The 27,826-nt window shown below is 39.7% G+C and overlaps 4 protein-coding genes across 5 annotated transcripts; 1 reads left to right on the forward strand and 3 right to left on the reverse strand.

The window, feature by feature from the left end:
* Window positions 1-112: 112 nt before the first annotated feature.
* On the reverse strand, window positions 113-7,120 carry LOC116246485 (uncharacterized). 2 transcript variants are annotated; one of them, XM_031618387.2, is made up of 12 exons: window positions 6,591-7,120; window positions 6,275-6,469; window positions 5,961-6,045; window positions 5,332-5,407; window positions 4,755-4,931; window positions 4,097-4,199; window positions 3,821-3,868; window positions 3,616-3,725; window positions 3,332-3,421; window positions 3,108-3,188; window positions 972-1,814; window positions 113-408 (listed from the first exon to the last, which is right to left on the reverse strand). In XM_031618387.2, exons 1-12 carry the CDS (start codon window positions 6,907-6,909, stop codon window positions 316-318), a joined length of 2,220 nt encoding a protein of 739 aa, XP_031474247.1. In that variant the 5' UTR covers window positions 6,910-7,120; the 3' UTR covers window positions 113-315. The 2 variants fall into 2 exon arrangements, with proteins under 2 accessions (XP_031474247.1, XP_031474248.1); XM_031618388.2 differs by lacking the exon at window positions 3,821-3,868.
* A 2,744-nt stretch (window positions 7,121-9,864) lies between these two features.
* On the forward strand, window positions 9,865-19,248 carry LOC116254050 (subtilisin-like protease SBT6.1). Its single transcript, XM_031629095.2, has 10 exons — window positions 9,865-10,559; window positions 11,202-11,330; window positions 12,119-12,271; window positions 13,011-13,127; window positions 14,408-14,592; window positions 15,595-15,858; window positions 15,997-17,068; window positions 17,410-17,976; window positions 18,169-18,229; window positions 18,543-19,248. The coding sequence occupies exons 1-10, from the start codon at window positions 10,035-10,037 to the stop codon at window positions 18,626-18,628; spliced, it is 3,159 nt and encodes a 1,052-aa protein (XP_031484955.1). The 5' UTR covers window positions 9,865-10,034; the 3' UTR covers window positions 18,629-19,248.
* LOC116254053 (uncharacterized) lies at window positions 19,141-20,288 on the reverse strand. Its single transcript, XM_031629109.2, has one exon. The coding sequence runs from the start codon at window positions 20,155-20,157 to the stop codon at window positions 19,621-19,623; it is 537 nt and encodes a 178-aa protein (XP_031484969.1). The 5' UTR covers window positions 20,158-20,288; the 3' UTR covers window positions 19,141-19,620.
* A 2,170-nt stretch (window positions 20,289-22,458) lies between these two features.
* On the reverse strand, window positions 22,459-27,493 carry LOC116263309 (ras-related protein Rab7). The gene is made up of 7 exons (XM_031643004.2): window positions 27,261-27,493; window positions 27,023-27,049; window positions 26,718-26,817; window positions 23,908-24,054; window positions 23,745-23,825; window positions 23,488-23,633; window positions 22,459-22,791 (listed from the first exon to the last, which is right to left on the reverse strand). The coding sequence occupies exons 1-7, from the start codon at window positions 27,311-27,313 to the stop codon at window positions 22,725-22,727; spliced, it is 621 nt and encodes a 206-aa protein (XP_031498864.1). The 5' UTR covers window positions 27,314-27,493; the 3' UTR covers window positions 22,459-22,724.
* Between the last annotated feature and the right edge of the window lie 333 nt (window positions 27,494-27,826).

The following is a 27,826-nucleotide window of genomic DNA, read 5'->3' on the forward strand; positions in this document are numbered from 1 at the left end:
ATAGCAGAGAAATGAAGTCAATCTCTGCATTAATATGCCCATCACAAAATGCGGCACTCTCCTCATTCTACAGTCTCTATTTCTGTTGTCTTTGTTTAATCATGCATCTGAATAAACTTTCAAAATCATGGGAACAGTCAAAACCATGCACAACTCACATGAAACTTGTATGGTATAAGTACAAGAGGAATCCTAATTCACTGTAATAGTTTCTGCTACATGTTGGGCACACGTAGTTCTCCAGTTGGTCATCTGATGCACGTAAGAAGGCTTTCCTCTTAGAATTCACTCCCTTGACAGATGGATTCTTTGCTCTCAAGCGTATGAACTAAAACCCCCTCCAAGTGGTACCCTTGGCTTAAACACAGCAACTGCTGACAAGTACGGACAGCGATTGAAGCAAATGCTCTGCATACAACACATCAGTAGGTGAACGTTATACCTAAATTCGGCCTTAGAAGCTTGGCCAACAAAAGAAAATAGTAAATGTCTAACATGCTAATGAAAGCCCTTTTTGTATCTACGTGTCCGAAAGGACAGTCAGAAAAACCATCTCGTCGACCACATTTGTTTTGGTACGACCCCCATGTGAGGGGCAAAAAATAGGCTTTACATAAATTAAGCAGAAAGGACCAGTTTTTGCAGCTGATAATTGAGCTCTAACATAACTCACGAGAATAGATTTTCCCATGAAGTCTCCTAATATTCTGCATTCATTAATTGCTGGCAAACACAATTCACAATATCAGTATTTCACGGTTAGAGAATGGATCCTGTTTCATCTCTTGTTTGCAAATCACATAAATTCACTCCCTGCCGACATGAAGCTATAGTTACAAGCATCTCATCTAGCTTCCCGTAAACAGACCACATCCTCATGGGCAGTTTTTGTCCATCAAGAATGATGACCTTTTGTTGCTACAGGAAGGTGCTTTTGTGTGAGTGCGTATGAAAAACCAAATGAAACTTACCGGTATGCTCAGCAGCAATCCCTGTGAATCAACGAGGACAGGCAAGCCTCTTCGTGCAGAAACAGGGATGGATTGCAAGGTCTGAAGAGCTCTCCTTGCTGACCATAATGTGTAATCATAGCATGTACCTTGAACAACCTTTTTCAGGGAAGGTGGAGATGAATTTTTCTGGTTTTGACATTCTTTAAGAAAATTAGTCCTTGTTAGGTTAGAAAGATATATCCAGTCAGTATCTTCCATGCCGCGAACTACTAGTGCCTCATCTTTAACTGCATGCAAAATGCAATCACAAGTCAAACTGCACTGGTTGAGGTCATTCCTCGAGACCTCTGACAAAAACTCATTTTCTGCAACCAAGTCACAAAGCTTCCATGTGACCAGGAACCTGTACATAAAATAAGTTTGTTCTCCAGCACAAAGCGGCTGCCCTGATAAAGTTGCAACATATTTCCTTTCATGCTTTATCTCAAATTGAGTTTTAGATTTTGCATCGGAAATGAAACGTTGGGATTCTTCATATTGCATAGATCCAACTCTCTCAACAGTGAGCTCACTCAGAAGATTCAACTTCCGCGCTTCTTCCAAAAAGGACCCAGGGCAACTGGCCTGCAGAAGAGCCATATATAATACATTTTCCACTACATAACCATGAACAGACTTTGCAGCTTCTACGATTTCTCCAACCTCATTAAAAGGGCATGACAGGTACTGTTTGCAATTGTAAGTGCGGGATAGTTCAAGGTTTGATGGTTGAGGAGAATCATGAGAAAAACAAACCGCTATTTTGGTGCCTTTAGTCCTTGGAACAGCACAAAGGTAACAACCAGCAGCAGTGAGTGAGTTCTGCAAGTATGCATAAATGAGTCAAAACTCACTGGAATTATTTTTATCATTTTTGTTCTTAAGTTCAAGACAGCAATCAACTCTTTCCCAGTTCTAAGGCAATACCAACAAAAGTTGACAACATGGTCAGTCAAATCACACAGTAGCCACCGTGGGGGACACATCTTGTTCAGAACGCCTAGATTTCACAATAGTTTTAGATTAGTTTGCAACTTTGCATTAAGGAGATCAATTTTGCATACTAAAATCATTACCATTATGTAAAGTTGCACCATCTTTGCAATGGCTTCTGTGTAGTACTTAATGTATTATTTACCTATTTATTTTAATCAAGCACAAAACATGGCATCCATGAACAAAACTACATTCTCCTCACTGTGTCTTTATATCTTTTTCTCTTTTTATTTGGTGTCATATATGACCTAAGGGTATTGAACAAAATTTATCTGAGATACTTTCAAATTTATGAATTTCCTGGGTCTTCATCTTCCTTCCTGTCACATCGGACCCTCAGATCTTCAGTTGTCAAACAAACCTAGCAAGTTCATCATGCTCTCAATGACAAAGACTGTTCACTTGTGGATTTTCTTTGTATTAATTGCCAGTACAAGTTTTCTTCAACATTAGGTTGTGTGACTTTATTGATGTTCTGCATGTGTTCTCACAGATCAAGTTCCACAAACCATGTAAAACATAATTGCAGGCAAGGTGTCACCTTTCTGTTTTTTTCTTTTTCAAGTTTATATAACTCCTCATGTAAACAAACAATCAGGACGAAAAACCATATATGGGGCAAGGTGGCATTGTCATACATTCTATGATTCTATCTGCCAACTTTATGTTATTTTACAATAAGATACAATTTCCTTCTTACTCTGCAAATTATCAGATACAGAGTTCAGTTTTTTGCAAAAAATTCACTTACTAATAGTATGTTCATTCTTAGCCCCAGAAAGAATTATAGATCGTAGAATTTAAGCAACAGAGTCAAATAAGACATTACACATACATCTTTTATCATCACAAGCAAGATAGAGAACAATCTCATGTACAAGTCAATAGTTCTTGCACATGGACATAGGTAAAAAACGCAGGAACCAATATTGATATTCCTTTTAGTTTTGCAAAGCATTAGTCATTCATGATCGCATGAACTGTAACTCCAATGTAACAGTACTACCACAGGGTTTCAAGTTTTGAACCCTTGCATTTCTAAAATCTTACAATATCAAGTGCAGGTTCTAAGATTTACTGAAAATGAAAACAGTACCAGCATGGCTGAGTTGACACAACCTTGCACGGGAAGGTACGGATGTAGTCCAATAATAGTTTTGAAGTGTTACCTCGAACAGGCCTGTGCCTTTGTGAGACAAACTGTCACAAACAAATAAATATTAGGCAGTCAAGATTGAATTGGACATTTTTAGGATCTACAACTGCCTTTAGTATCAACGAATGCTTACAGAAGCAATAAAATTGTGCAAAGCTAAGAACATGGATAAGTTAGTAGGATGCACCTGCAAAATAGATGACATGAACTTCGATAGACATATATCTTCAACATTTGATGGGTCTAATTTGAGCAGATCAATTATAACATATCCATGCTGCAATATTGAGGCATTAGGCAGAAAAAGTGAAAGAATTCTAATGAGACAAGGAAAAAAAATTAACATAATTCAGTACAAAAAATTATGAAATTGCTGAATCCTTGAAAGCTATACTAGGAAAGCACAAAATTCAGTTCCATGCTTTAATGGTTGCTCAGTTTCATCGTATACAGCTAAAGCAGAAGACTCACATCCATTATAGTTACTGATTCATATGTCAATTTTTGACAAGTTTGGTCCACAAAAGACCGGACTTTACGGCAGGCAGATATAGCTGCTTGCAATTCTCTTCCAAAAGAACCTGGCATCACAAAAGAAAGAAGGAGAAGAGCTTGTATTAGTTTGGTTCCAACAGCATAGCAAAATGCGGCATCACATGAAGATATGTAATATAACCTTCTTTCCCTTTTCCCACACTCACCAGCAGACCTTCCATAGTATTTCCTTGCAGGAAAAGAATTTTACAGAAAAGACTGAATCAACTTGATCATAAAATGTACTGAATCAATTTAATCACAAGGATGTACCATTGTTTACAATAACAGACATCTATATGATAGTGCACAATATTCAGCATCTACACGTCATCTGACTTAACTCTTCATCTCAAGGAAATTGGCCCAAGTAATTAAATGCTGACATGATACACTAAAGTAAAAATTTGTAACTCACTTGCTGCGAAGTTTCTCAACAATGCACGGATACGATTACGAGCAAACAAAGAACTCTGATTTGTAGGATCTTCCACCCACTGTTGCCCACTCTCTTGACATATCTGCAGGATAACATGAACCTTAGCAAACGAAATCCCAAAGGACAAGATCAATAAATCCTTCAAAAAAAAAACAACGATTTTAGGTCCATCAGATTCATCGAGGTTTGTTGAAGGTTCTAATTTAAGCTACCTCCAGTGCCCAACATTTGTTTCTCCACACTAAAAGAAATCAAGAAGTGCTGGGGAATGGAAAATCTGTCCACTTCAGTTGCCTGTTTTCCAGTACTTACAAGCACTTCTAGGGATTTACCAATTTCACTTGTTTGACATGGCAATGAAAATGAGAGGGGGATCACAGCCTCAAACAGATGCCCGGTTGCCTCTTAAATTTGCATCTTTTAAAGAATCAAACTTTGCTGTCTCCCCAACTTTTCATCATATTGCTCTGGATCCCCAAGCTTAGTTTAAACAGCAATATCAAGCACTTATTACATGAGCAAAGCAAAGATGGATCACGAAACAGCCTACTACTTTACGAACAGTAGAAAAGGCAGAAATGCAAAGGTATGCCAAAGCATGAAGTTAAATTCTAGGTAACCATAAACTTGGCCTTACTCTGTAAAGGTCACTTTTTGAGAAGTCAAGTAATGGCCTGACTAAGAGGATTCCATGGTTGTTCGAACAATGACCATGGCAAGTTGGAAAATTGGGAAATAATTGAGACATAAATGCCATGCCAGCAAGTCCCAGGACACCACTATTCCGTGATAACCGAAGAATGAATAACTCAGCCTGCACAGGATAATACCTCAATTAGCTCATTAACTAAGAATGGTCAACTTCTATAAAAGTTGCCACTATAAAAGGAAAGTGAATTCATCTAATGGTCTCAAGTTGTCAGTCAAGTTGACAGCAGCAGACTACAGTATCGCTTCAAAAGAATGTATAAATAAGCAAGTCATGCAGTTAAAAGAAAGGGATAAGAAAAGACTAAAGAGGGTTTAAACAGTGCATTCTGCTTCATTCACCTGAAGAGTCGTGTAATGACAAAGATGAGAATTAATCCCACAAATGTCCTACGACTTAAAGCTGTAAGGATGTGAACCATTCTAACATCTATAGAGATGTTACTATGAAGAGAAACATGAATACCTTAATGTCAAAGAACTTTAAAAGTGGAATTGACAGAAACCTGGTCATCTGAATGGTGTGCAATGAACAAGACATTGATCTGGCGCTGCAGGCATATATCTTGGAAAATACGATACCTGAATGAGAAATCCTAATCTGTGAAATTCTAAAAATGATTTTAATACGAAGTTAGAACGACACATACATATCACAATTTCAGAATAACTCGACCTTGGATATGGAGTCAAAGACATGATCATGTGAAGAGCTTAGTAAGACCAGTATCTATGTTTATAACACCAATTTTTTAATTGCATAATTCCATCAACGTCATGGATCTGCTGGATACCCTTGCTGTGTGTTTCTTCCATGAACATGTAAACTACGAATTAGGTTTCAAACTTGACTAGTTGAAGTACCACATGTGAATGCTCCACTTGAAGCTTGACAAGGTAACACTACGTTTCTTACAGTACAAACTATTCAGTTTGTAGGATTCGTAGAATACCAAACTAATGGAGGACTCTGAAATCTCAATGTACACCTTCTATGGCTGGCAATCTGATCAAACTACTTGCCTGTCTGATTCATTGCAAAAGTAAAAGATGCTTCAAGGAAATCACGATAATATCATGCCATAATAACAAGATAACAACGTTCAAACTTCAAAAGAATGAGAAAGAGACCCACCTCATTTCCCGAGCTGCTTCTTGCAGATGACCCTGTTTCGGCTTCCCTGATGCCCAATCACAACGTGCAATTTCACATCTAACACCTGTATGAAGAAAGGCTTAATGCAACCAATAAGATTCCGTCTGAACAAAAACAGAATTCCGTGATAGCTCAGCATTAAGAAAGCAGAATCTTCAAGTTGTAACTCATAAGAAAATGGACCCAGAAGTGAATAGATAACCAGGTACTATTAAGACACACTAACGAATATGGTGGCTATTCATTTGCTATGGAAGTAAGGTCCATCAATGGAGTAGAAAGAAAAATCTAACCCATCCTAGAGACCAACCCATGTACATGGTTGGCCTCTGCTTCACTTTCGGCACGTAAACCATGATCAACGACGATTGCGAGGAGACCATCTATGTATCCCGACGTTTTATCTACGCCGCCGAGTCCGGCAGCTTTCCACGCCGAAGTTAATAGGCACAACGCCATGCTATCTGCTCCGCCTGATACGCCTATCGCTGCAAGATAGACAAAAGCACACCAGATAATTATACGCATTCTCCAGATACAAAATCGCTATTCAGATGAAAAAAACAATAGGAACAAACCAGAATCCTAGAAGGGTCAGAAGGGACTCACCAATCCTATGGTGGGGCTGGATACCGGCCATTTCCATCCGTCGGAGGAAGGCTTCCCGGTACTGAAGCATCTGCTTCGACTCCTCAACCGGGAAGACGCCGCAGCAGAATGGGCGCTGTTGTTGGCGCGTCGTCGCGGGGAGGGCAACCATGGAGAACCAATGCGTGGAACGATCCTTTGGCACGCCTGGGCGACATTCGCGCTTGCGTTGGGATGAAGAGAAGAGAAGGCTTCTTCCACGGTTATTCAAGAACCCAAGAGCTTGGTGAACTCTGGATGAGGTGGGGGAGGAGGAAAGTTCGCTGCATATGCTCATCATCCCCTGGACGCACAAGTCATCGCATGACCGTCTATCTGCCGATCTTCCTCTCACATTTCCCGCCGGAAATGGCCGGTAGGTTTGGGTGGTGGTACGCGGGAGACGTCGGGCGCCATGGTTTTCGAAGCAGCTGCCTTCTGCCGTTATCCTTTTGACACCGTGGGCCTCGCCGCCGACTACATCGAACCCAATCCACACGCAGGCTAGTGCAAGAGCATGCAAGGCTACTCCAGATTCAAATGAACATGCTCTTTATTTGCGAATTTTCTCTTATGGCATTTTCACCTTTTTCTTTTCATACTATTGTTTGTTGTATTTTGTCTTTAATGAATTTTCAATTTGTCAGCTCTCTTTCTCTCTCTCACGAGACTACATTAAGCCTTTCATTAAATCATTTGAATTCAGTGAAAGAAAGACTAGTCCAAAATCATGGAAATTCAAAATCAAAATGCTGTTTTTTTAGAAAACTAAATTATTAAACAAATATAGTGTTTTCTTTTCAGGATTAGGAAACTGAAACCTATAATTTTGATTCCATTATAGTTTGAAGAGGAATTATGATCATGGAATTTTCATTTTTGAAGCAAAATTGGAAACTATCAAAAGCCCTAGTGAGACTAGAGTTTTATTATTTCTTTTGCTCCACATTTGGTATGTATTTAAGGTTTTAAGCACTTAGTTTTAGGAGTTAGTCCTATTTGGTAGGTCTTCCCAGATTGACGATAATTACATGCCGTTTTCTTGGAAATGATTTTAGAGGCTGTTTGGCAACATTGTTATTATCATATACAAATGTGTTGTAAAAAAAGGTTCAAATTTATGAAACACCAAGTGTTCTATAATATAGTGTTTTGTGAATCGGCCCTATTTTTTGGAGCATATTCACGAGATAGTAAAAATTGGTTACTATTGACAAACAACTTCTTATGACAGAAATATATTAGTATAGTTGGGTGGCTTTAAAGGAGTATACATAAAACTTGTAAAGATAATCTCGATCTTATTGCGTAGGTAAAAACCTTTCCTATTTTCCTCTGTTTTCAGACTCTAGGGTTGTTCTGAGAGCAACTAAGCATCATGCACCCACTACTTGCAGTCCATAAGAGTAGCACCCATGAAAATCTAACTAACAACTAGCTTTTCGAATAAAGACTTGTCACTTCACCAGTCCAACCAGCTACGCTACGTGCAGGGGCGAAGGGAGGGGGGGGGGGGAGCGCCTAAGCCATGGCCCCACCCTAACCAAATTAAAAAAAAAATATAGTGTAAAAATTGATTTTTTTTTTGTCTCAATGTATTTTTTGAATATAAGTTCAATTTGGCCCTACTCAAATTCAAAACCACAAAACCTAGTCCCCATTTGACCCCCCTTGCGGAAAATCCTAGCTCCGCCCCTGGCTACATGTGACATAAACTTAAAAAGTTCCATGTTATTCAAAATAGAAAAACAATTTGTTTTGGATAATGAATGAGTTATCCAGTAAAGACTTGTCTCGCGATTGCACCAATCACGTGCAAAGTTAGCCACTGTGGATGTTTTATCAAAGCTTTGCAAATAGTTTCTTACCAAGTTTCTTAGATAATGAGGTAAAAAATCATTATGTGCTGCAATATTTTCCTAGTGTTGTAAAAATCGTTTAGCATTAGCTCATATCGGCCGATACGTACCACATTAGGCAACCCAACGGTGTGCCTTTGCAGTATTGGCCGATACTGGGCATGTATCGACCGATACGACTTTGTATCTAATGATATGCAAATATTTGAGATCTTGCACTTGTAGTAGACAAATTTACCATTCGTAACTTTAAGTACAATTACTTAGCTAATAAGACGAATTTTTGTCACTTCAATGCATGGCTACTTTTGATATCCTCGGATCCATATCCGAAGCTACTACATATATTATATATATAGATCTTAAAACCGTGGATATGTAGTCCGACTCCCCTCAGACTATAAATACATGCTTTTTATAACATATCGCGGATTTAAAATCTGCAGTTGTGCAATCTAATGTGTACTTAAACAATGGGATTCACTTAACATGGATTTAAAAATCAACCTCGGATCTGAGATCTAAGACTATCAAACATAGCTTATGTACATGTCATTCTACTGATCATCTCCCCTTTCAAAGGGCATGTTTGGATGAAGGACAAATTTTGGTGAGAGATAATTTGTCCCTATTGTTGTGATAGCCTCTTGTTTCTCGATCAAAACAGTGTCAAGTTTTTTAGCATTCAAAACAAGTTCCTTTCACCGTAATTTACCGTTAAGATATGCCCCCACTCTTTGAAGGGGTCGGTTTGGCCATCAAACAGGGATTGGTTGTTGAAGTAAAACTTATCATAGACAGGTTTCACCAGCCAATCAAACGAGACTACTTATGTCTTTTTACTGAAGAGAAAGCTACAGTAATCAATTGAAGAAACCAATTTGAAATGTTTAACAAAAAAAAAAAAAACATTGAACTTGTGTGAATATGTGAAGTTGACAAATACGAGAAATTTTACCTCCTGCTAAAAAAAATGATTTTTTTTTTCTTGATTGTAATGGTTGTCTTAAAGATCTAGTATAATTTATCGGGTAGGTTTGCATATTAAAGACACGTTGTTTGTTTAATTTTTGTGAATGATACCAAAAGGTAGGATCACAATTTGAAGAATGTTCTATCTTCATCCAAATCCAAATCCAAATCCAAATCCAAATTCGGACTTGAGACAAAGCAAGGGGAGTTCAGACAATGAGTTATTAACCGGACCAAAAAAAAACTGTAATTTATTATTAAGGAATGCACAGGAAGTTCAGAGGACATATTTGATAATCCAAGGAAACATGAAGGATATTTCTCGAAAACTATGAGAATGAAAATCCACGTGGCATAAGCTGTAACAGGACTCTTGATTCATAAGCCACTTCGTTATCATTTTCCTTTTTGTAATATTCTTTTCCTCCTCCCTATTCCCCATCCACCTGCCTCCGGCTTGCCGCTAAATTACCGCCAATTGCGGCAATGGAGGGAAGGGGATCGGACCGTCGTTTAAGCGGCACCGGCGATACTCAGGCCTTGAGATAAGACCGCACCTGACCGTACGGCACAGACAGCGGGGTCATTCGAGGTGATGACGTCCTGGAAGGTTCTACCTGTCTTCATCGCTCTCCTGTCCGTTATCATTTTCAATCTTGATTCCTCCTCAGACCCAAAAGGAGGCTTCCAATCCAAGGACGGTGCCGTCCATACTCCGGTGCCGGATGACGAGCCGTCCGTTGATTCCTGGCGCCGGTACATCGTTCGGTTCCGCGGGTACAAGAAGGCGGACGAGCACAAGTTTTACCTGCAGCAGAACCTCAGATCGGATGGATGGAGGTGGATTGAGAGGAAGAACCCCGCTTCGGCCTTCCCCACGGATTTTGCGCTCGTCTCCATCGATGATCAATTGGTACCGGGTCTTGTTGATGACTTTGGAAAATTGGGGTTCGTCAAGGATGTTTTCGCCGAATCAAGGTATTCCCGTGGCTTACTTGAAAAAGAGAGTGTTGATGCGAAGGAGATGAAGAAGCCCGGAAAGATCTTCACTTCGATGTCTTTTGATGACGGCGGTTATAGCAATTCGACGTTCACTTGGAATCGGAAGCTTATGATTCAGGTAATGGCTCGTCGTCGATCATCTAAATGGTGGAAGCTTGAATGTCATTCTTTTGGGGATTCGAATTGATTCAACAATGATTTGATTCTTCTGTTGTCAATTAAAAGTTGTTGAAATTTGACTGCCTCGGATATACTTGTAAATGAATACGAATTGTAATTATTGCTTCTTCTTTATTTTTTATTTTTTTTTTACCTTCGTGGTTGTCATATTTGATTTTCCATCAATCCTATTTTCTCTAAATTAGTATTATTTGTAACATTTGTTTATTCCCTGTCATCGTGGGGGAAAATCCAAGTCAAATCATTATTCTTGTTGAGAATGCTTACGTTTTGCACTAAAGTGCGCCGTTTTCATTAACAAGAAATGCATGTGATGGTGTTTTTTTCTCCATTAGTCGTGGTTTTGTTCAGAGGCGGATGGTTATTTGCTTGCATTGGATTAGTTGGTCAGTGGATAAGCCTATATCTGCTCAACTGCAAATTTTATGTCAAGGACCTAAAGAAATTTTCTCTTGGTTGTCCAACTGTGGAAATACCAAGCTTCTCATTGCTGAAAATATGTTCATTTTTTTTAAACTTTCACACCTCTCGACACTATGTGTCGTAAATCTACTGAGAATAAAGTTTTGTTGATTTGCAGAGGTCTCAGATCACCTCGCTGTTTGGAGCTGAGAAACTTTGGAGTCAAGGCTATACGGGTGCAAAGGTTAAGATGGCAATATTTGATACTGGTATTCGAGCCAATCATCCGCATTTCCGCAATATAAAGGTACAATAACTATTGGGTGTGGGGCATAGGAGTTCCACTCTTGGTTACTGGAGGACTTAACGGCGGCATGCTTATTTGAAAAACAGTTAATCTTTTGCACAGCTGTTAATGGTACAACCTACGAGTTATCTTTGAGATATCTGTCAAATACGGCTTGGATGGGTCCCTAGGAAGAAAGTTGTCACCCTTTTCTAGCAGTGCATGGGGTCGCTAGCATTGCCTTTGTTGCAGTGTCAGAAGTGTTGAACTTGTCTCTTTAGTGTTTCCAGGAAAAGTGAACGCCCAGTATCTACACCTGCTAGTCCATGTATTTTGACGCTGGTGGCTTTGTACATTGATAATTTTGGAAACTAGTTTGGCTGGTAGTTGTTACTGGCCTTACTGGTTCTAGGACTTACATTGGCTTGCTTACCGCACCACCATTTGCAACGGTGCCATGGTTATCCACTAGAGCATGTTCATTGTTTCATTCATGTATGCAGAATCTTGTTGCCGAAGTCACAATGTGGAGGTTCATATTTGTTAATGCTGTTCACTAGGAGAAATATAACTCAGTCATGAACAACTTAGCCACCTGCCGTGAGTATTTTTTTTCATGCCATTAGTAGGTTATATGTGAAATACAACTCGTTAGGTTGTTTCACACCATTACTTGGGCTCAACTGCATAAGAAGCAGATACACGTACCATATCTGCCGTGAGGTTCTATGGGTTTCAGACTGTCATGCCATTGTTCTGCAAGGTTTGTATTGTTGTTTGCAAGCTGAATAATCAACTTACTGTTACAGGAACGTACAAATTGGACAAATGAGGATACCTTAAATGACAACCTTGGTCATGGGACTTTTGTGGCAGGAGTTATTGCTGGTGAAGACTCTGAATGTTTAGGATTTGCTCCAGATGCAGAAATTTATGCTTTTCGTGTATTCACTGATGCCCAGGTAACGTGGGTTCTTCCCTCCTTTGGAAGTCTACTTCTAATACACTTCCCATTTTGTGCATCAGGGATATATGCTCAACGCTCTTGCAAGTACAAAAGTTTCTAACCGTTCTCTTTCTCCTAAGATATTCTTGTGGAGTTTGGTTTTTCTACCATGCAGTTGGAAACTTCAGGGTGTCATGTGGCGTTCAATGAATCAGTTGGTCTTGGCTTTTCACCATCAGTCTGACGTATCTAACTTCTAAGTTCTAACCTACTGAATTGCTCTTTTCTCTTCCATCAGCCATTCCCATCAGGGCTTGGTTACTTGGCCAGATTATTGCAGTACCAGCCAAATCAAAGGTTGGACTAGCTAAGCCTGTAAAGCATAAATTAAGCCCAATGTTATATTCGAGTAATGAACATGCTAGGCTCATTAAAGGACATGAAATTTAGGCCTGATCTCAAACTGACTGGGCTGGACATATTCTCACTGAATGAATATACGTTAGGCCCAAATCGGACCCAGAAGTGATATGGCTACCATGCATTGTTAGATAATTTACAATCTTTACTTTTCTTTATAAAAAAATTACTTTTCTTAATTGAAATTGTTGAAATTTTGACAAAATTCTATGAGTTATGTATTATTGCAGTACTGCTCTGTTTTCTCCTTTTTAAGTGGTTTTATTTGTTCTCTGATTTTAATTTTGTAAACACTAGCTAGATTATGAGATGCTTGGTGTTCAGCCAAATTGCAGGTGTCGTATACATCATGGTTTCTGGATGCATTCAATTATGCCATTGCAACAAATATGGATGTTTTGAATTTGAGCATTGGTGGACCTGATTACTTGGATCTTCCATTTGTTGAAAAGGTAACTACTTACCTTGGTGATTATACCATGCTCAGTTAATTGTAGTATGACTAGTTCCATTTTCTCGAAGGGTGTCATTTGCACTGGTGAATCAATCAGGCTCACTTTTGTTGTGTCACGTCATGGTCTTGAAGAGTATGTGGAGAACATGAAGAGTATGTGGATGTGTATATGTGGCTATGCGGATTGTCAATTTAAATTCATGGGAGGATGCTACCGAGCATTCAAGTATCTAAATACCTCGTTTGTTAAAGCATGACGAGAATGCTGGAATGTGGTCCTCGCAGAAGATATTATAGAATTACGGTACCACTTATTTATTGTTGTGTTTTAACTTTTAAATGTGTGCATTCTCAACATCCAAATTGATGGTAATTAGGAGGTCAAGATACGGGACATACATGTCCATATTGTATTTGTGTTTCTGAATTTCATGGACAACAACCCACAGATTGTGTGACCACCTGAAGGTGGTTGAAAAACTCAACCTTTTTGCTGTATCTCTTCAGTGCGAGAGTCTTGTCCTTTCTCACAGTGTGTCACTACCTTCAGAATTTTATGGCAAGGGAGAACCAGCAATAAGTTCAGAGTTTTAAATATTTTGAGGTTCGTGATTAAGAAAAATTAAGAAAAAATAACATATAAAATAAATGGTAAATTATGATAATTGATAAGTGATATTGCAAATGATATGAAAAGAAAACATTGAAATTTTAGCATCCTGTTTCAGAAACTTGCAATGAATTTTAGCGTCCTGTTGCAAAAACTCCTGACATATTTATGGTCATTGAGGTGGCATATATGGTTTCCTATCCTTAGTGGGTTTCTTACTTGGTGACTAATGACAGTTATGTTATTTAGTTTTCCATTTGAATAGTTTCTCACTACAGGGAAATTCTGGTCTGTTATTTAATTTGTCCTCAGATTATTTTAGTAGACACATAAGAATTCAACTATTACGTGATTTCATGTATAGAGCCTGTGTTTTATGCTTCCAGTTAGTCATTGTTGACGTTCTCGTTCCTCATGCTTCTTGTTGATTGGTATAATTTTTATTCAGTATCATCTTTTGGTGTGATGGAAGGGTACCCAAGCATAGCTAGTCAAGTTTATTGGTTGACGATCTCAATCGCAAATTATATCACCTTTCATGTTTCTTTTCTTGCAAAAATGTTTGAAGTCGTTACCCAGTTGTAGAACGTTTTTCAGTGACTTCTGGTGATCATTTGATCATGAACTCATACTCTTCCATTCTGTTTTCTGTTGAAATCATCTGGAAGGTTTGGGAGCTGACTGCAAATAACATTATCATGGTCTCAGCAATTGGAAATGATGGCCCTCTTTATGGCACCTTGAACAACCCAGCTGATCAAAGTGATGTTATTGGTGTTGGGGGAATCGATTATGATGATCATATAGCTTCATTTTCTTCACGTGGCATGAGTACCTGGGAGATTCCACATGGGTAGGTCAGGGGTTGCTTCTAAAGACAGCTTAAATTACGTGAAGTGTTTTTAGTTTGTTCAATAAGTGGACTTTAAATATTTTTTAGAAGTAATAAGGTCTTGTCGCCAGCACCCTTGCTTTATTGACAAATATGTTGGCTTTGAAAACGGTCTTGTTCTTGGTGGTTCATCATTTGTATCCATGATGAATCAAAAACAAGGTTGACACTATTTTTTTTCTTATTTTCTTCCGAAGAGTATTAGTACAAATGCATTTGTCTGTTGTAGTGTTTCAGATTCATCATACATCTGAACTTGTCTCTAATTCATTGAGGACTGTCTTCTATCACTACCTGGATTATAAAGAAAAGCACAATTTATTCCTTGGATTCAAGCCTTTAACTTTTTACTTTTTGGACTCCTTTATAATGGTTAATTGGGTACTGGACAAGAACGACCCCTGCCTCTATATAGCAGCTTTTGCGCATTTCTTCAAAGCATGTGAAAATTACTTCTCTGTATTCATATCACGCCAATAAAAATACTGATGCATATTTACCCAAAGAGAAGGATCAAGTATCCTTACGCTACACAATATAGAGTTTAACTAACTCAAATGAGACTTCCTTAGTCTCAGGTTGGATAACTGAACTTTGGAAAACAAAATTTTATTTTTGAACAAAAAACATGAGTTGCCGATGGAAGAAATCTATAGCAGTGGCATGAAGGCTAGGAGATATTCAGCTTGAATTGTGGTGCTCCGCCCAGTATTTTTTTTCATTCATGAAAGCATGATTGCTACCAATACAAGTCATGTTTTTCTTGTTAGCCCTGCTGCAAAGGACGATTTAAAGCTAATCTTTGCTCCCAACCCCCAGTCATACCCATTTTTCTGCATCTATCATTTACCATGGCTTCAGTAAGGATGAAAAGGAGATGGGAGCATCTAAAGTTCCCTTTTTCTCATCCCAGTGGTTAATTTCCTAATGTCATACTGCATTCTATTTTATTGATCTGCACAGTTACGGGCGTGTGAAACCAGATGTTGTCGCATATGGGCGAGAAATTATGGGCTCTAAGATCAGCACAGGTTGCAAGAGCCTTTCTGGCACCAGTGTTGCAAGCCCAGTGGTTGCTGGTGTAGTTTGTCTACTTGTAAGTGTCCTTCCAGAGAGTACTCGGCGTGACATTTTAAATCCTGCTAGCATGAAACAAGCGCTGGTTGAGGGGGCAGCTAAGCTTTCAGGTCCTAACATGTTCGAACAAGGTGCTGGTAGACTTGACCTGTGAGTTTCTGCAACTTTTGAAATCTCTCTCTCTCTCTCTCTCTCTCTCCCTCCCCCCCTTTTTTCACTTCCTCTATAGAATCAAAGTTGGTATATTAGCATTTGACCTAAGTATTATGGTAATTTCAACTTTTCCAGCCTGGAATCCTATGAAATTCTGCAAAATTATTATCCACGGGCAAGTATCTTCCCCAGCATTGTTGACTATACAGACTGCCCATATTCTTGGCCTTTCTGTCGTCAGCCTCTTTATGCTGGAGCAATGCCAGTAATCTTCAATGCCACTATTCTTAATGGGATGGGCGTGATTGGATATGTTGAGAATCCACCTGTTTGGCAGCCGTCTGATGAAGTTGGCAACCTGTTAAGCATCCATTTCAGTTACTCTGACGTTATATGGCCGTGGACTGGATTTTTAGGACTCCATATGCAGATCAAGGAAGAAGGATCTCAGTTTTCAGGGCTTATTGAAGGCAATGTGACTGTCAACATCTATAGCCCACCAGCCAGAGGAGAAAAAGTCCCCAGGAGAAGTACATGCGTTCTTCAGCTAAAACTGAAGGTGATCCCAACTCCTCCAAGGTCAAGACGTATCCTTTGGGACCAATACCATAATATCAAGTACCCTCCTGGCTACATCCCAAGAGATTCCTTGGATGTACGGAATGACATACTTGATTGGCATGGCGATCACTTGCATACTAATTTCCATATCATGTTTAACATGTTGAGGGATGCTGGTTACTATGTTGAAACTCTTGGTTCACCGCTAACCTGTTTTGATGCCAGTCAATATGGGACGCTGCTTATGGTTGACCTTGAGGATGAGTATTACAGGGAAGAGATTGCTAAACTGAGGACTGATGTTATTGATCATGGTCTAGGTCTTGTGGTGTTTGCGGAGTGGTATAATGTGGAAACAATGGTCAAAATGAGATTTTTTGATGACAACACAAGGAGTTGGTGGACACCTGTAACTGGAGGTGCAAACGTTCCAGCATTAAACGAGCTTTTGAAGCCTTTTGGGATTGCTTTTGGTGACAAGATCCTGAATGGGGATTTCTCTATCAATGGTGAGCAGAGCCACTATGCATCGGGAGCAGATATAGTGCAATTTCCACGAGGTGGTTATCTACATAAATTCCGGCTTCATGATAGCTCAGAGAGTGGTGCCACACAGAACATACTGCAGACTTCGGGTATGACAAAGGTGAGCACTCCGTATCATTTTCCTAGCTGGCAATGAACAGTATTTCTCTTTGGTTATGCATTTGGATTGCATCTGAGGTCCTTAAGGTTTGCACTTTTTCCTGATCTACCGCATCAAATAAACTACGGTTTCATGTTTTTTGAGGACCTGAGTTCCCGCATTTGCATCAAGGTAGTCTGATCTTTGGGAGGTGTCCCTGGAGATCAAGGACAAACAGATACTTCCGAGAGTCTCCTAGGTTCAGTGTTGCTGTTTGAGGAACCAGCTTCTCAGATGGCCTGCTTAGCTTTTTAACCAAAGTCATGTTCTCTTACAGTCTGTACTGACTAGCATATCTACAGGTTGAATCAGCTATTCTTGGACTTGTTGAGATGGGTGGTGGCCGGATAGCTGTCTATGGTGACTCCAACTGCCTGGACAGTAGCCATATGGTGACCAACTGCTATTGGCTTCTTCAAAAGATGCTGGATTACACCAGCAAGAAAGTTAAAGATCCAGTTCTTTTCACGGACACTGTGAGACAAGCATATGCATTACACAAGGACGAAAACCAATTGCCATCACGCCGCACCGACCTGAACTTTTCAAGGTATTCTGCAGTTACAGACAAGGAGCTGATCTGCAGGAAAGATGCCAGGTTTGAGGTGTGGGGAACAAAAGGCTATGGATTTATAGTTGCTGGAAATAACAGAAAGTTACCTGGGTATCCAAGTGCTGATGGAAGAGGTTTGGGGGTTCCAAACATGACCGCAAGCGACATTGATCTGGAACTAGGAAATACTTGGCAAGAGAATAATGGGAAGGGCAGTGTTGAGAAGAAAGGCCTAGGAGGGACACTGTCCACCTATATTTCGAGTGTAAATTACAACAAAAAAATGGATTTCTGGAGTTTACTCAACAGAGATGAGGTAAATAGTTCGGATGCATACGAACTCCATTAGGCTTTAAGCATATTCTACTGAGAAAAGTAATTTCATACACACAACCATTTCCCCCTTTTTTTTGAGGGAAACAGCTGAATTCACATATCTAAGTGTGTTTATTATTATGGGTTTTTCCTGGCATCTTCAGAACATTCACTTAGCATGTGCTGCCTGCAGGTTGATATGCTGAATATAGGTGCTGCTCAATGGCTTGTACCGACGTTTGTTGCGCTTACTGGTAATTATTATAAAGATTTCTGCTTTCTCATTCTCCGAATGGATAGGCATGTAGCATGATGGTCCTCCATTGCTCGGGACCGTCAGACTACGTCTACGAGGGTCCATGCGGCCATGCCTGGTGATGGTGCTCATGTCTGTAAACACTATGGGTCAAAAGAAAAGTTAGTAATTCAAGGTCGTCTAGTTTTTAATGATCAAGAAAGAACTTGAGTAAAACACATTCATGGGCGCTAGCACCAGGCCAGGATTCCAAGCCTTGTTTTGCAAATGTTTGTTCATTGATAATAATAAGCCCTTTTGCTGCCTTTTAGGTCTTCTTTTATGCCTGAGCTTGTGGCAAATGCGACAGCGGCGACCCAAGAGACGAAAAGGGTCCGGTCGCCTCATGAACTTGTAATCTTGCTAGGGATTGTAAAATTCTTGTTAGCCAACAGAGCCGCCATGCAGTGGTCTGATGTTCTTCTGCACAGAAGATGTACCTTGTAGCGAGACGTCTTCAGGCATGGCAGCGGTGGAGGATCATCCTCGTGACCTGCAGCACAGAAGGCTAGATCCGGTCCAGCGTTTTCATTTTTCAATGTAAGATAATCGGGTTATCATTTTGGGCACCACGTAAGCGATTTTTAGCGTGGTGAATATCTGTATAGTGTTCCACGAACTGCAGAGCTCCGAGATGGTAACTTTGGACGGTTGTCCTCCATGATCAACAAAAGCTGACCTGAGGTAATTCTTTTAGTTGCTGAATTGAAGGAATTGGTGCCATCCAGTGGAGTTTTTGAGGCTGCTCCATGGTGCTCAACTCCATGGATTTCAACATCAGAAACTAGTTTTTTTTGCACTCTATGGACTTCAAAAGGTTCGGAGAGCCTCAGCGACTGACAGACTCGAAAAGTTCCTGCAATATGTTGCTTTCTTGTCTGAAATTTCTCTAACCGACTCTTTATTTGTTATGACAAATGTTCATTAAACTAGAGGAGATTTAACGGAGGATGCCGCATCATAGTCATGTTTGTTTGATATGAGAATTGATCTGAGAACTGTGCCTTGTACATTCATGTGCTCAATCTTTCCCGCTCCTCACGTTCGTGCAAGAAAATCTACGAAAAGATGGATTTCGGAATCGCAACCAATAACATCAAGCAAGATAGAAATTTTTCAGCTGAAAATCTTTCCTTTTACTAAGTGAGATGCTCAAACATGAACAACAACTTCTTACCTTCCCTTTTCTCCACAAAGGAAAGTAGAAGAGCCAGGAACCCATTCAAGAAGGCAACTCGATCAAGCTCGTCCTTCATGTTTCACACAAACGAGAAGAAAAACTGAGAATAAGAAGTGGAAAAGGTTGCGTATACCAACAGCGAGGGGAGCAACGCAAAGGGTCGCCGTCGCTCAAATATAGGCTTCATCCAAGATGGGCCTTTCATCTCTCTTCTCTCTCTGCTGATCTTCCTGCTGCTGCACCTCGTCTAACCCTTCCAATCCATCGACGCAAGCCGGCCCGTCATCTTCCGAGCTCCGCACGTTGAGTCCCAGCACCCGGTCGCCGGACCCTTCCCAACCCTTTCCACGGCCAACGACCACATCATCGCCGATAGCCGCCGGGATGATGTCCTTGCCAGAGCAAGGGCCGCGATGGCGTTCCTCATCTGCGGATGGGGCACCTAGCAGATAATCCGGCAGGCCTCCGTCGGTAGGCGGCGGATTGTCCACGCATCTCTTTCCAGAGTAGCCATCGTCATCCTCACGATGGCGGAGGCGGCCGGGGAGGACGGATCCGATGGCGTCGGCCGCCTTGAGGAAGGCCAACTTGATGGCGTCGGGGGGAAGGGCGCAGTCCTCCAAGCCCGCGTCTTCCAACCTCGGTGGGGCGATCTTCAGCAGCCCCTCCGCTTGTGACGACGTCGCTTGTGCCTCTATCTCTTCCATAGTCTCCCGACTCCCCCACTTTGGCAACAGCACCGGAAAGAACGAAAAACGCAGGGAGAAACGTCGAAAATCCGAGAGAGAGAGAGAGAGAGCGTCGCAAAATTGGTTCCACCATTTTCATCCATATTTCTAGTCAAAACCGGTTTTCGTCTCCCCAAATAAGGACTTACTTTTGCTACCACTGTTAAATAGTGGCTTACTTTTTCCGTTTACCCATATTTGTAGTTAAAATATCAGTTAACTTGAAAAAACCAGTGGTTGCCATTTTTTTTTTGGTGCAAGAATGAAGACACTTTTTATCGGGTAACAACATCTTCAATTGTTCTGTATTGATAGTGTTTTATCTCTCCGTTATTGATATTGTGAAGTATTTTTCTACGAGAGGCCTTTATCTTGTGGTTCTGCTTACCCTCTAGAAAACTGCATCCATGGCAAGTAAAATCAGCCTGTTCTCTCAACTAAAAAATGTCTCCTCTGGAGCCATCCTTTGCTCTTTAGAGCCCAAGCTCTGCTACCTTACTGTCTAAGAGCACACTCTTCGTAAGGAATGTGAACAACCTCTCAGTCAACTCTTAAGGCTATTTGGCTTATCACTATATCCGTATGCATCTACCAAGGAGTCTCAAAGCTTGGATACCTTGTTCATTAAGTAGTGCACTTAAACTATTAAAAAATTAGAATACACCAAATGGTTGTCAAGCTCAGTCGTCAAGCTTGGCTCATTTAAACAAGTGAGCTTCAGCCCAACTCGTTTGTGTAAGCAAGCAAGCTGGAAAAACACATCACTGTTGCCTTAGTTATACACAAGCATTCATTCCTGAATGGCTCCCAATGTTGGTCTATGTGGCCTTCGCTTTGAATCACCTACCAATCTTCTGAATGGGAATACGGTGGTTGCTTTCTTACAAACCATTATGGAGTACTAATCCAATTACCCAAAATTTTAAGGTAATCAAAGTGCACGAAGTTAAGCTCTGAAAAATCAGCTCCCACGAGAAAAGGTATATTGAAATTTGGACAACTTTAACTTCAGTAGGCGGGGTTCTCAATTAAACCGAAAAGACATCTTTTCTATTTCCATTTTCAACAATTTATGGTGACAACAATGGATGGTAAGTGCGCTTGTAGCAGCTGATCTGAATGCATATCCATTGGCTTAAAACTTGGTAGGCCCGATTTGCCGTCAAGAAATGGATGCATACCCTGCACCTTATAGTGAATAGGAGGTTAACCCACAGCCAGAAGTGAATAGGAGGTTAACCCACAGCCAGAAAAAGACCTGAAGGTTCCCCCTTTCCTTATGCTTTCAAGGTCTTGACTTGTGTCGGGACCTGTGTGGAGTACGATATGCCCTTCAACTTAAGTTGCAATCTCCCTTCTTACGATTATAGAGAATAACGTTGGCATGAATCAAACAAGTAACATGCCTTCTACATGCTTGCCTACCCTTGCCTTCTACATGCTTGCCTACCCTGACCAACTATGCAATGTCCATTGAAATGCCTACCTTGCACCCTACATCTCACACATCCGAAAACATTTGTAAATGAAATGAACGAGCCAGTAGCGCCAGTGACAAGGTTCAGAAACTCAGAAAGTTTGCGAAACTGTATATTTTCCCTCCAACATATCGATCGTGCAACATTGAAAAATCAGAGCTGAATTTTCTGCAACTTCCGTGTCCTCGAAGTGGGAACAATCTTTAGCTTCCGATATTAGACACACTGCCGACAAAAATTGGCAGGAAAAGTATCCTAATAGAATAAGAACCCCGACGTCTGAGATCATGTTTCGGATGCTACCCTGACTTGGCACTCATGAGAAACATGAAGCATTCTTTGCCAGATGAAGACAACAGGAAAAAGTTTTTTCGTTCAATCTACTCGAGTTCAGTTCAAACGAGGTCAAGCAATGCAAGCTCTTACTTGGATTCGGAACCGGAAGATTGCTTGATCCACTGGCAACCTAGGAGAAGCGAGCAGCAAAAAAAGAAAAAAAAATTATCGTACCACGTCACTCCAGCCCCACATCAACCCTGTCAAACTAAATAGCCTAAAAATACAGAACCCTCTTTCAATTCCAAATTAATTGACAACAAACCTGGGACGAAGGCTGTCCGCACGTCATTTGACAGGAGAAAGCACTTGCTTAACTGTGGCCACAGCTTTCTGTTTCAAAGGCCAGAAGGCAACTTGGACCTTGCTGTTTCAATAAATATGCTGGGCCGAGTTGCCACTTCAGCTTAAAACAGCATATGCTAACGCGTAGCATTATTCTCAATTTCTAAAAGCCAAATAAAGGTATCTTAAAATGTTCATACTTGCCACCAAATAGACGTGCCACATTCTAAACTCCCTGCTAATTCATTATTCAGTTTCAAAGGAAAGGCCAAACAACAGAAAACAGATTCACAGGATAGTATCTAAGACAGAACCATCATCTTCAGAGGAGATAATATACACCACAGTCACTCCAGCCTAGATAGCACATTCCAAGACAATATTCCATGCGTTATTTCCCCGCAATAAATGGAAAAAAATGCAGTTTCCTGTGTCAGGTAGCTTAACTTAACACTCACAACCAGATGATCTTTGCTGCCTTCCCCCAGCCACATCAATTGTATCCGGAAGATATCTTGATGGTGACAAAAATAAGGTAAAAAAGAAAAGTCAGTATTATGAGAAATACAGTAAACGATGAGAAATGCATGAAAACGTTAACATAAAGCAAAAGAAAAGAAAAAACTCAGAAAATAGGTCGACTGCAATTTCACATAATCTCAACCCAAGAAAACCTTATCAAACTTGGCAATATAACTGGCCTAAGTCACATAGGAACGGGTACGGTTTGGGTACAGGTACGGAGATACGGGTACAGGCACCGCAAAAATAACAAAAAAAAAATCAAAATAAAACAATATTTAAATAAACAAGTAATATATAAAAACATTACATGTAAATCAACAGTGAGTAATAACTATTAAAACAGAATGAAAATCGAGTTGGAAAAAATTAAATCAGGTAAAATTAAGCAGTTTCGCTAAAAAGTATCTAAGTGTGTCCAAGTACCTACTTTGGGTATGGGTATGGCAGCACGGGTACATGGACTTTCTTGAAGTACCCACGGCACTCTATCTATCATTGCCGGATGATCTTATACGATTCACATGAACTAGCAGCAAATCTAAAGTATCAGAAGCATCTGATTTGACTAAAGGGTTGAATGCTATAGCTAGCAGAACAAAACATCCAAAATGATTGGTAACTTGATTGGATCACAATTTCTGGTTGACCAAAGGGAAATCCAGTCATAGTAATGATAAATACTTACATTTCTTCTTCAGGCTCATTCTTCAGTGCATTCTTTGCTATACACTCGAAAGCAGCCTCTACATTTATACCTTCCTTAGCAGAGGTTTCAAAGTAGGGTATGTTTCCCTTAGAAGCACACCATGCTCTCGCCTTTTTCTCAGATACCTATAAAGATGCATGCACTACGTGTCAAAACATGAAATATCTAAAACTCCAGATGTTAAAAACACCTGCTGGAAAGAAAGAAATATATTGCCCAGACACTAAGAGACTTACAACTCGGCTGTTCCCACCATCTACATCTACCTTGTTCCCCAATACCACAAAAGGAAAATTTTCTGGGTCTGATGGGCTTGCCTGAAAGTGGTTGAAATAAGAACATCAAATCTTCAAAATGTAATCATAATCTTTAAATAGTATGGGAGGAAAAAACAGTTACTTGAATAAGGAACTCCTCACGCCAATTGTTGAGATTATCAAATGACTTCATAACGTTTACATCATAAACAAGAACACAGCAGTCTGCTCCACGGTAGAAAGCCACGCCTAGACTCTGAAACCTCTCCTGACCAGCTGTATCCCATATCTAATATTGCACACCACCAGACTCCAGAGTAAGTTGAAGAACCGAAATAGTGAAACCTTTTTCTTCTTTCTATGCCAGTACATGTTCAACGCTATTGCAGGTTAAACGAGACATTAGAAAGATGGACAAAGAAGGAAATGGATACAGAACACAAGAACCACATGCAGAGACAGTGTGACAAAAGCTGATAAACCTTTGTCTCTTAATTGCATCAGGCAATGCTGAAAGCCAACCACTTCAATTTCAATCATTCTCATCAATATCGTTCTCAAACAATTATTTAGACAGGAAATTTTCCTATAAAACTTAAAAAGTTTGGAAATTTTGATACATTCAGTTAGAAAATAATTAGATGCAAAACAAGAGGTTTTCACAATATTTTCTTACAAATACAGGCAAACAGTTACAAAAAATTTTATAGCAAGAGGTCTCCACAGTATTTTTTTACAAAAATAAAAGAAAGCAATTAAGAAACAAAAAAGGTACAGTTAAAAGTTAAAACACATAAATAAGAGACCCTTTTATAGAAGTTACAATAATATGATAACAATGACATCTGTAAAAAAATGCAATTTCAAGATTTTAGTGGTTGATGAAAAAATGCGTAGATATTGTCATTTTTCAAAAAGCATCAGTGGCACTATACCCATTCAGTATCAGACGGAAGAAGGTTCTTCTGGCCCAGCAAATTCATGTTTAACACCAAATAAAGCAAACCAATGTCAAGAAGATAGAGAATACAAGATCTATGGAAAACGACTACTGATTGACCAGTCCCCTCCACATATTGGCCTTGATATAGAAAAAGCCAAAGACAGAAAAACGGCAAACATAGTGAATTTTCAAGTCAACATTTATGTAATAGCAAAAGGACTGAACAAGGTGGCAGTTCCATTATTCCTCACGATGCTAGGCCACAGGCTGAGTAGCGTGTAAAGATCCACTTTCAGTTATTGCCTGCAGAAACTTTGCTCCATTTACAGTTTAGATCATTGGATGTCAATGCAGTTTGACTGAATTGCACTATTTGGTTCTTGAGTTTGGTTCTTGACTTTTCCCTTAGAAAAACAAAAAACAAAAAAAGAGGTTCCTTCATAATTCATAGGAAAATGAGTATGCTTCTTCACTCATGAGGACTCTAGTGCTTCAGATTAGACAGAGAGATGCTACTTCAAGGATTTGGTTGCCTCAACTATTAAAGAAGTGGACCAGGATGAAATGTAAAACACAACTAATAATCCATGAACCCATATATACCACTGGTGCCAATCTCTACATCAGTGATCTAAATCAGGATGAAATAAAATCATGCCAGAACTTTTAAAAAAAAAAAAAAAATAGCTAAGGTATGGTGCATATTCAACCATAATCAACAATAGCAAACTAAATCCCAAATCCCAATCTGTTCCTACTTCTTTTACTTTATAGTTTATACTTTAAGACTTTGCTGACAGTCTACTGTTGCTGATCGATCTACTGCAAGCTGAAACCTGCAAATTGCGGTGGCTGAACTAAGGGGGAAAAATGAAACATGTTACAACATTTTTTTCTTGAAATGAAAATAGATGTTTGGCAATGGTTGGGCCTCTGAAGCTGGTAGCCAGAAATGAAAAATATACCCAAGGAAGCAGAAACAAACACCCTTGCTTTGTTATGCATATATTACCATAATGAAAAATGGATAAGGTTGTCATATACACTAGGAGTCACATTATAATATTATATACAATATTTGTTAATGTATGAAGGGCATGAGTGCAATTTATTTGCAACTCTCAATAAGTTTAGATTATGATTTTATAAACACGGAAATTTTTTTCTCTTCAAAGGAAGCTGACACTTTTTGTTTATCAAGTAGAATGATTATTTAACTAACTAACACCTACGCTGCATAGTTCCTAAAATTTATAAACTCTACAGAAGCTCTGGATGGTCTTTCAAATTAATTGGATAAGCTTGCTTCCATTTAGAAGCCTACTTGTGAAGACAAATTTGGCTCAAGTAAACAACAGAATAGTAGCTGTAACAAGAACTTATCTCAAGAGAATTCATATTATTTTGAACTAAAGAAGAAATACAAGAGACACCAAAAATGGACCTCCCCTTCTAAAACAGACATTTAGGGAGAACACGTATGATGATAATTCTAGCTCATCAGTAAGTAGTTTAAACTTTAAACTTTAACCTAGAAAAGCCCATATATGTAGAGAAACACCATTGACTAGTGAACCGTGATATGCATCAGATTAAACACCATATTACTCTTTCATGCTACTAGGAGCTTAACCCCATTAAATTCTGATCAACACTTCCAAGGAGCGCAAAGCAGCATCCCCCCAACGCCCGCCCCCCACCCAAATTCTCATTTTTTACGTTAGTCCAACTTCAAATGCACAATTCAACAGTGGCCCAACAGGTAGATGCCAAATGATATGATTTTTTAGAAGAATCGTGCTAAAAATTTGATATATGCAAAAGAAAAGTAACAAAGTCAATTCCTGAAATCACAGCAAGGAATAACTACTAGGACTTCGGTTTAATAGAGACAAACAATAGGAAGGGAAGGTTAATGCTAGAGGAATAACAACGATACAGCACAGAGATCAGGGATAGACAAAGATGATACATAGAGCAAATGTATACATAAAGGGAGAGAGGGTAACCTGCAAGGTGAACAGTCTATCCTCAAACTGGACTTCTTTAGTCAGAAAATCGGCTCCAATTGTCGCTTTGTACTGGTTGCTAAACTTACGATTAACGTATCTGAAGAAGCGATCTTAAGCGAAAACCCGTATTTACCAAGTTATCATTTGTCCCAGAGACAGGGACAAAGGAAGGAACTCTAAATCCACAAAACCCAATTTGAGATCAAATTAAGAAATCCATAAATACATGAACAGCAAAGAGGAAAGCCTCCCTCGAGAATTGCATCATAAGGACATAATTATATCTCTAGATTTAAGGATACTGGTTCATCAGAGACGTCTTACCAACCCTGCAGTAGATCAAGACGATGGATCAGACAACCCAGAAAACAAATGTTTCCCTTTCATAGCGGCCAAAACTAACAACAGCAAAGAGAACCAACTCCAGAAGAAGATAGTAATCCAATCCCCCACAAAAGAATAAAACAAAAAAAGCCATAGAGAGGCATCAAAATCGCAATCAGAGAGGGGGGAGAGAGAGAGAGAGAGAGAGATGGGCACCCGCTATCGCCGAGGATGATGACCTTGAGGAGCATGCGCCTTCTCGCAGACATCCTGCTTCTTCCACCTCCACCACCAAAGGAGAGTGACTGCCCACAAAAGAAGAAGGTCCAATGCTCACAACCCACAAGCTAGGAAGACCGACCTTCTCTTTCTCTCTCTAAACAGCAAGGACCGGAAGCGGCTCTCTCTCTCTTTCTCTAGACTTCCCCCTTTCCCTTATAATGAGTAAATGAATTTAACGTATCATTAGGATCATCACATATTTCAGGAAGTTCATTAGAAATTTACGTTATTGAAAACAGTATTATTCTGCTTCCTTGAGCTATTTGAGATGACAATAAGAATCATAAACTCAGTGAAGATTTATTTTCAGTTACGCTTGCTGCCACTCTCATCTTTCCACCATCCATGTATAAATGTACCTGGATGATGATGGCGATGCTGATGGGTGGTGGAAGGCAGCAAAGCTGCAAAACCATAAATGCTCACAGTTGTGCAAGTTTTTCCTTTTTTCCCTCCAATTCAACATCTAATAATCTCCCTCGTAATATTCTTAAAGTTAG

Source organism: Nymphaea colorata, chromosome 1, assembly GCF_008831285.2.
Source record: "Nymphaea colorata isolate Beijing-Zhang1983 chromosome 1, ASM883128v2, whole genome shotgun sequence".
Taxonomy (NCBI): Eukaryota; Viridiplantae; Streptophyta; class Magnoliopsida; order Nymphaeales; family Nymphaeaceae; genus Nymphaea; species Nymphaea colorata.

Bases quoted from the DNA above. Each gene is read 5' to 3' on its own strand.
- LOC116246485 (XM_031618387.2), bottom strand. From the start codon at position 6,909: ATGATGAGCATATGCAGCGAACTTTCCTCCTCCCCCACCTCATCCAGA. The intron at 6,046-6,274 runs GTTAGATTTTTC...TTCTTCATACAG, and splicing joins TGGGTTGGTCTCTAGGATGG to GTGTTAGATGTGAAATTGCA. The intron at 3,726-3,820 runs GTTATATTACAT...TTGTGATGCCAG, and splicing joins TGTGGGAAAAGGGAAAGAAG to GTTCTTTTGGAAGAGAATTG.
- LOC116254050 (XM_031629095.2), top strand. From the start codon at position 10,035: ATGACGTCCTGGAAGGTTCTACCTGTCTTCATCGCTCTCCTGTCCGTT. The intron at 13,128-14,407 runs GTAACTACTTAC...ATCATCTGGAAG, and splicing joins ATCTTCCATTTGTTGAAAAG to GTTTGGGAGCTGACTGCAAA. The intron at 15,859-15,996 runs GTGAGTTTCTGC...CAACTTTTCCAG, and splicing joins GGTGCTGGTAGACTTGACCT to CCTGGAATCCTATGAAATTC.
- LOC116254053 (XM_031629109.2), bottom strand. From the start codon at position 20,157: ATGGAAGAGATAGAGGCACAAGCGACGTCGTCACAAGCGGAGGGGCTG.
- LOC116263309 (XM_031643004.2), bottom strand. From the start codon at position 27,313: ATGTCTGCGAGAAGGCGCATGCTCCTCAAGGTCATCATCCTCGGCGAT. The intron at 23,826-23,907 runs GTAACTGTTTTT...AACCACTTTCAG, and splicing joins GTGAGGAGTTCCTTATTCAA to GCAAGCCCATCAGACCCAGA. The intron at 23,634-23,744 runs GTAAGTCTCTTA...GCATCTTTATAG, and splicing joins ATGGTGGGAACAGCCGAGTT to GTATCTGAGAAAAAGGCGAG.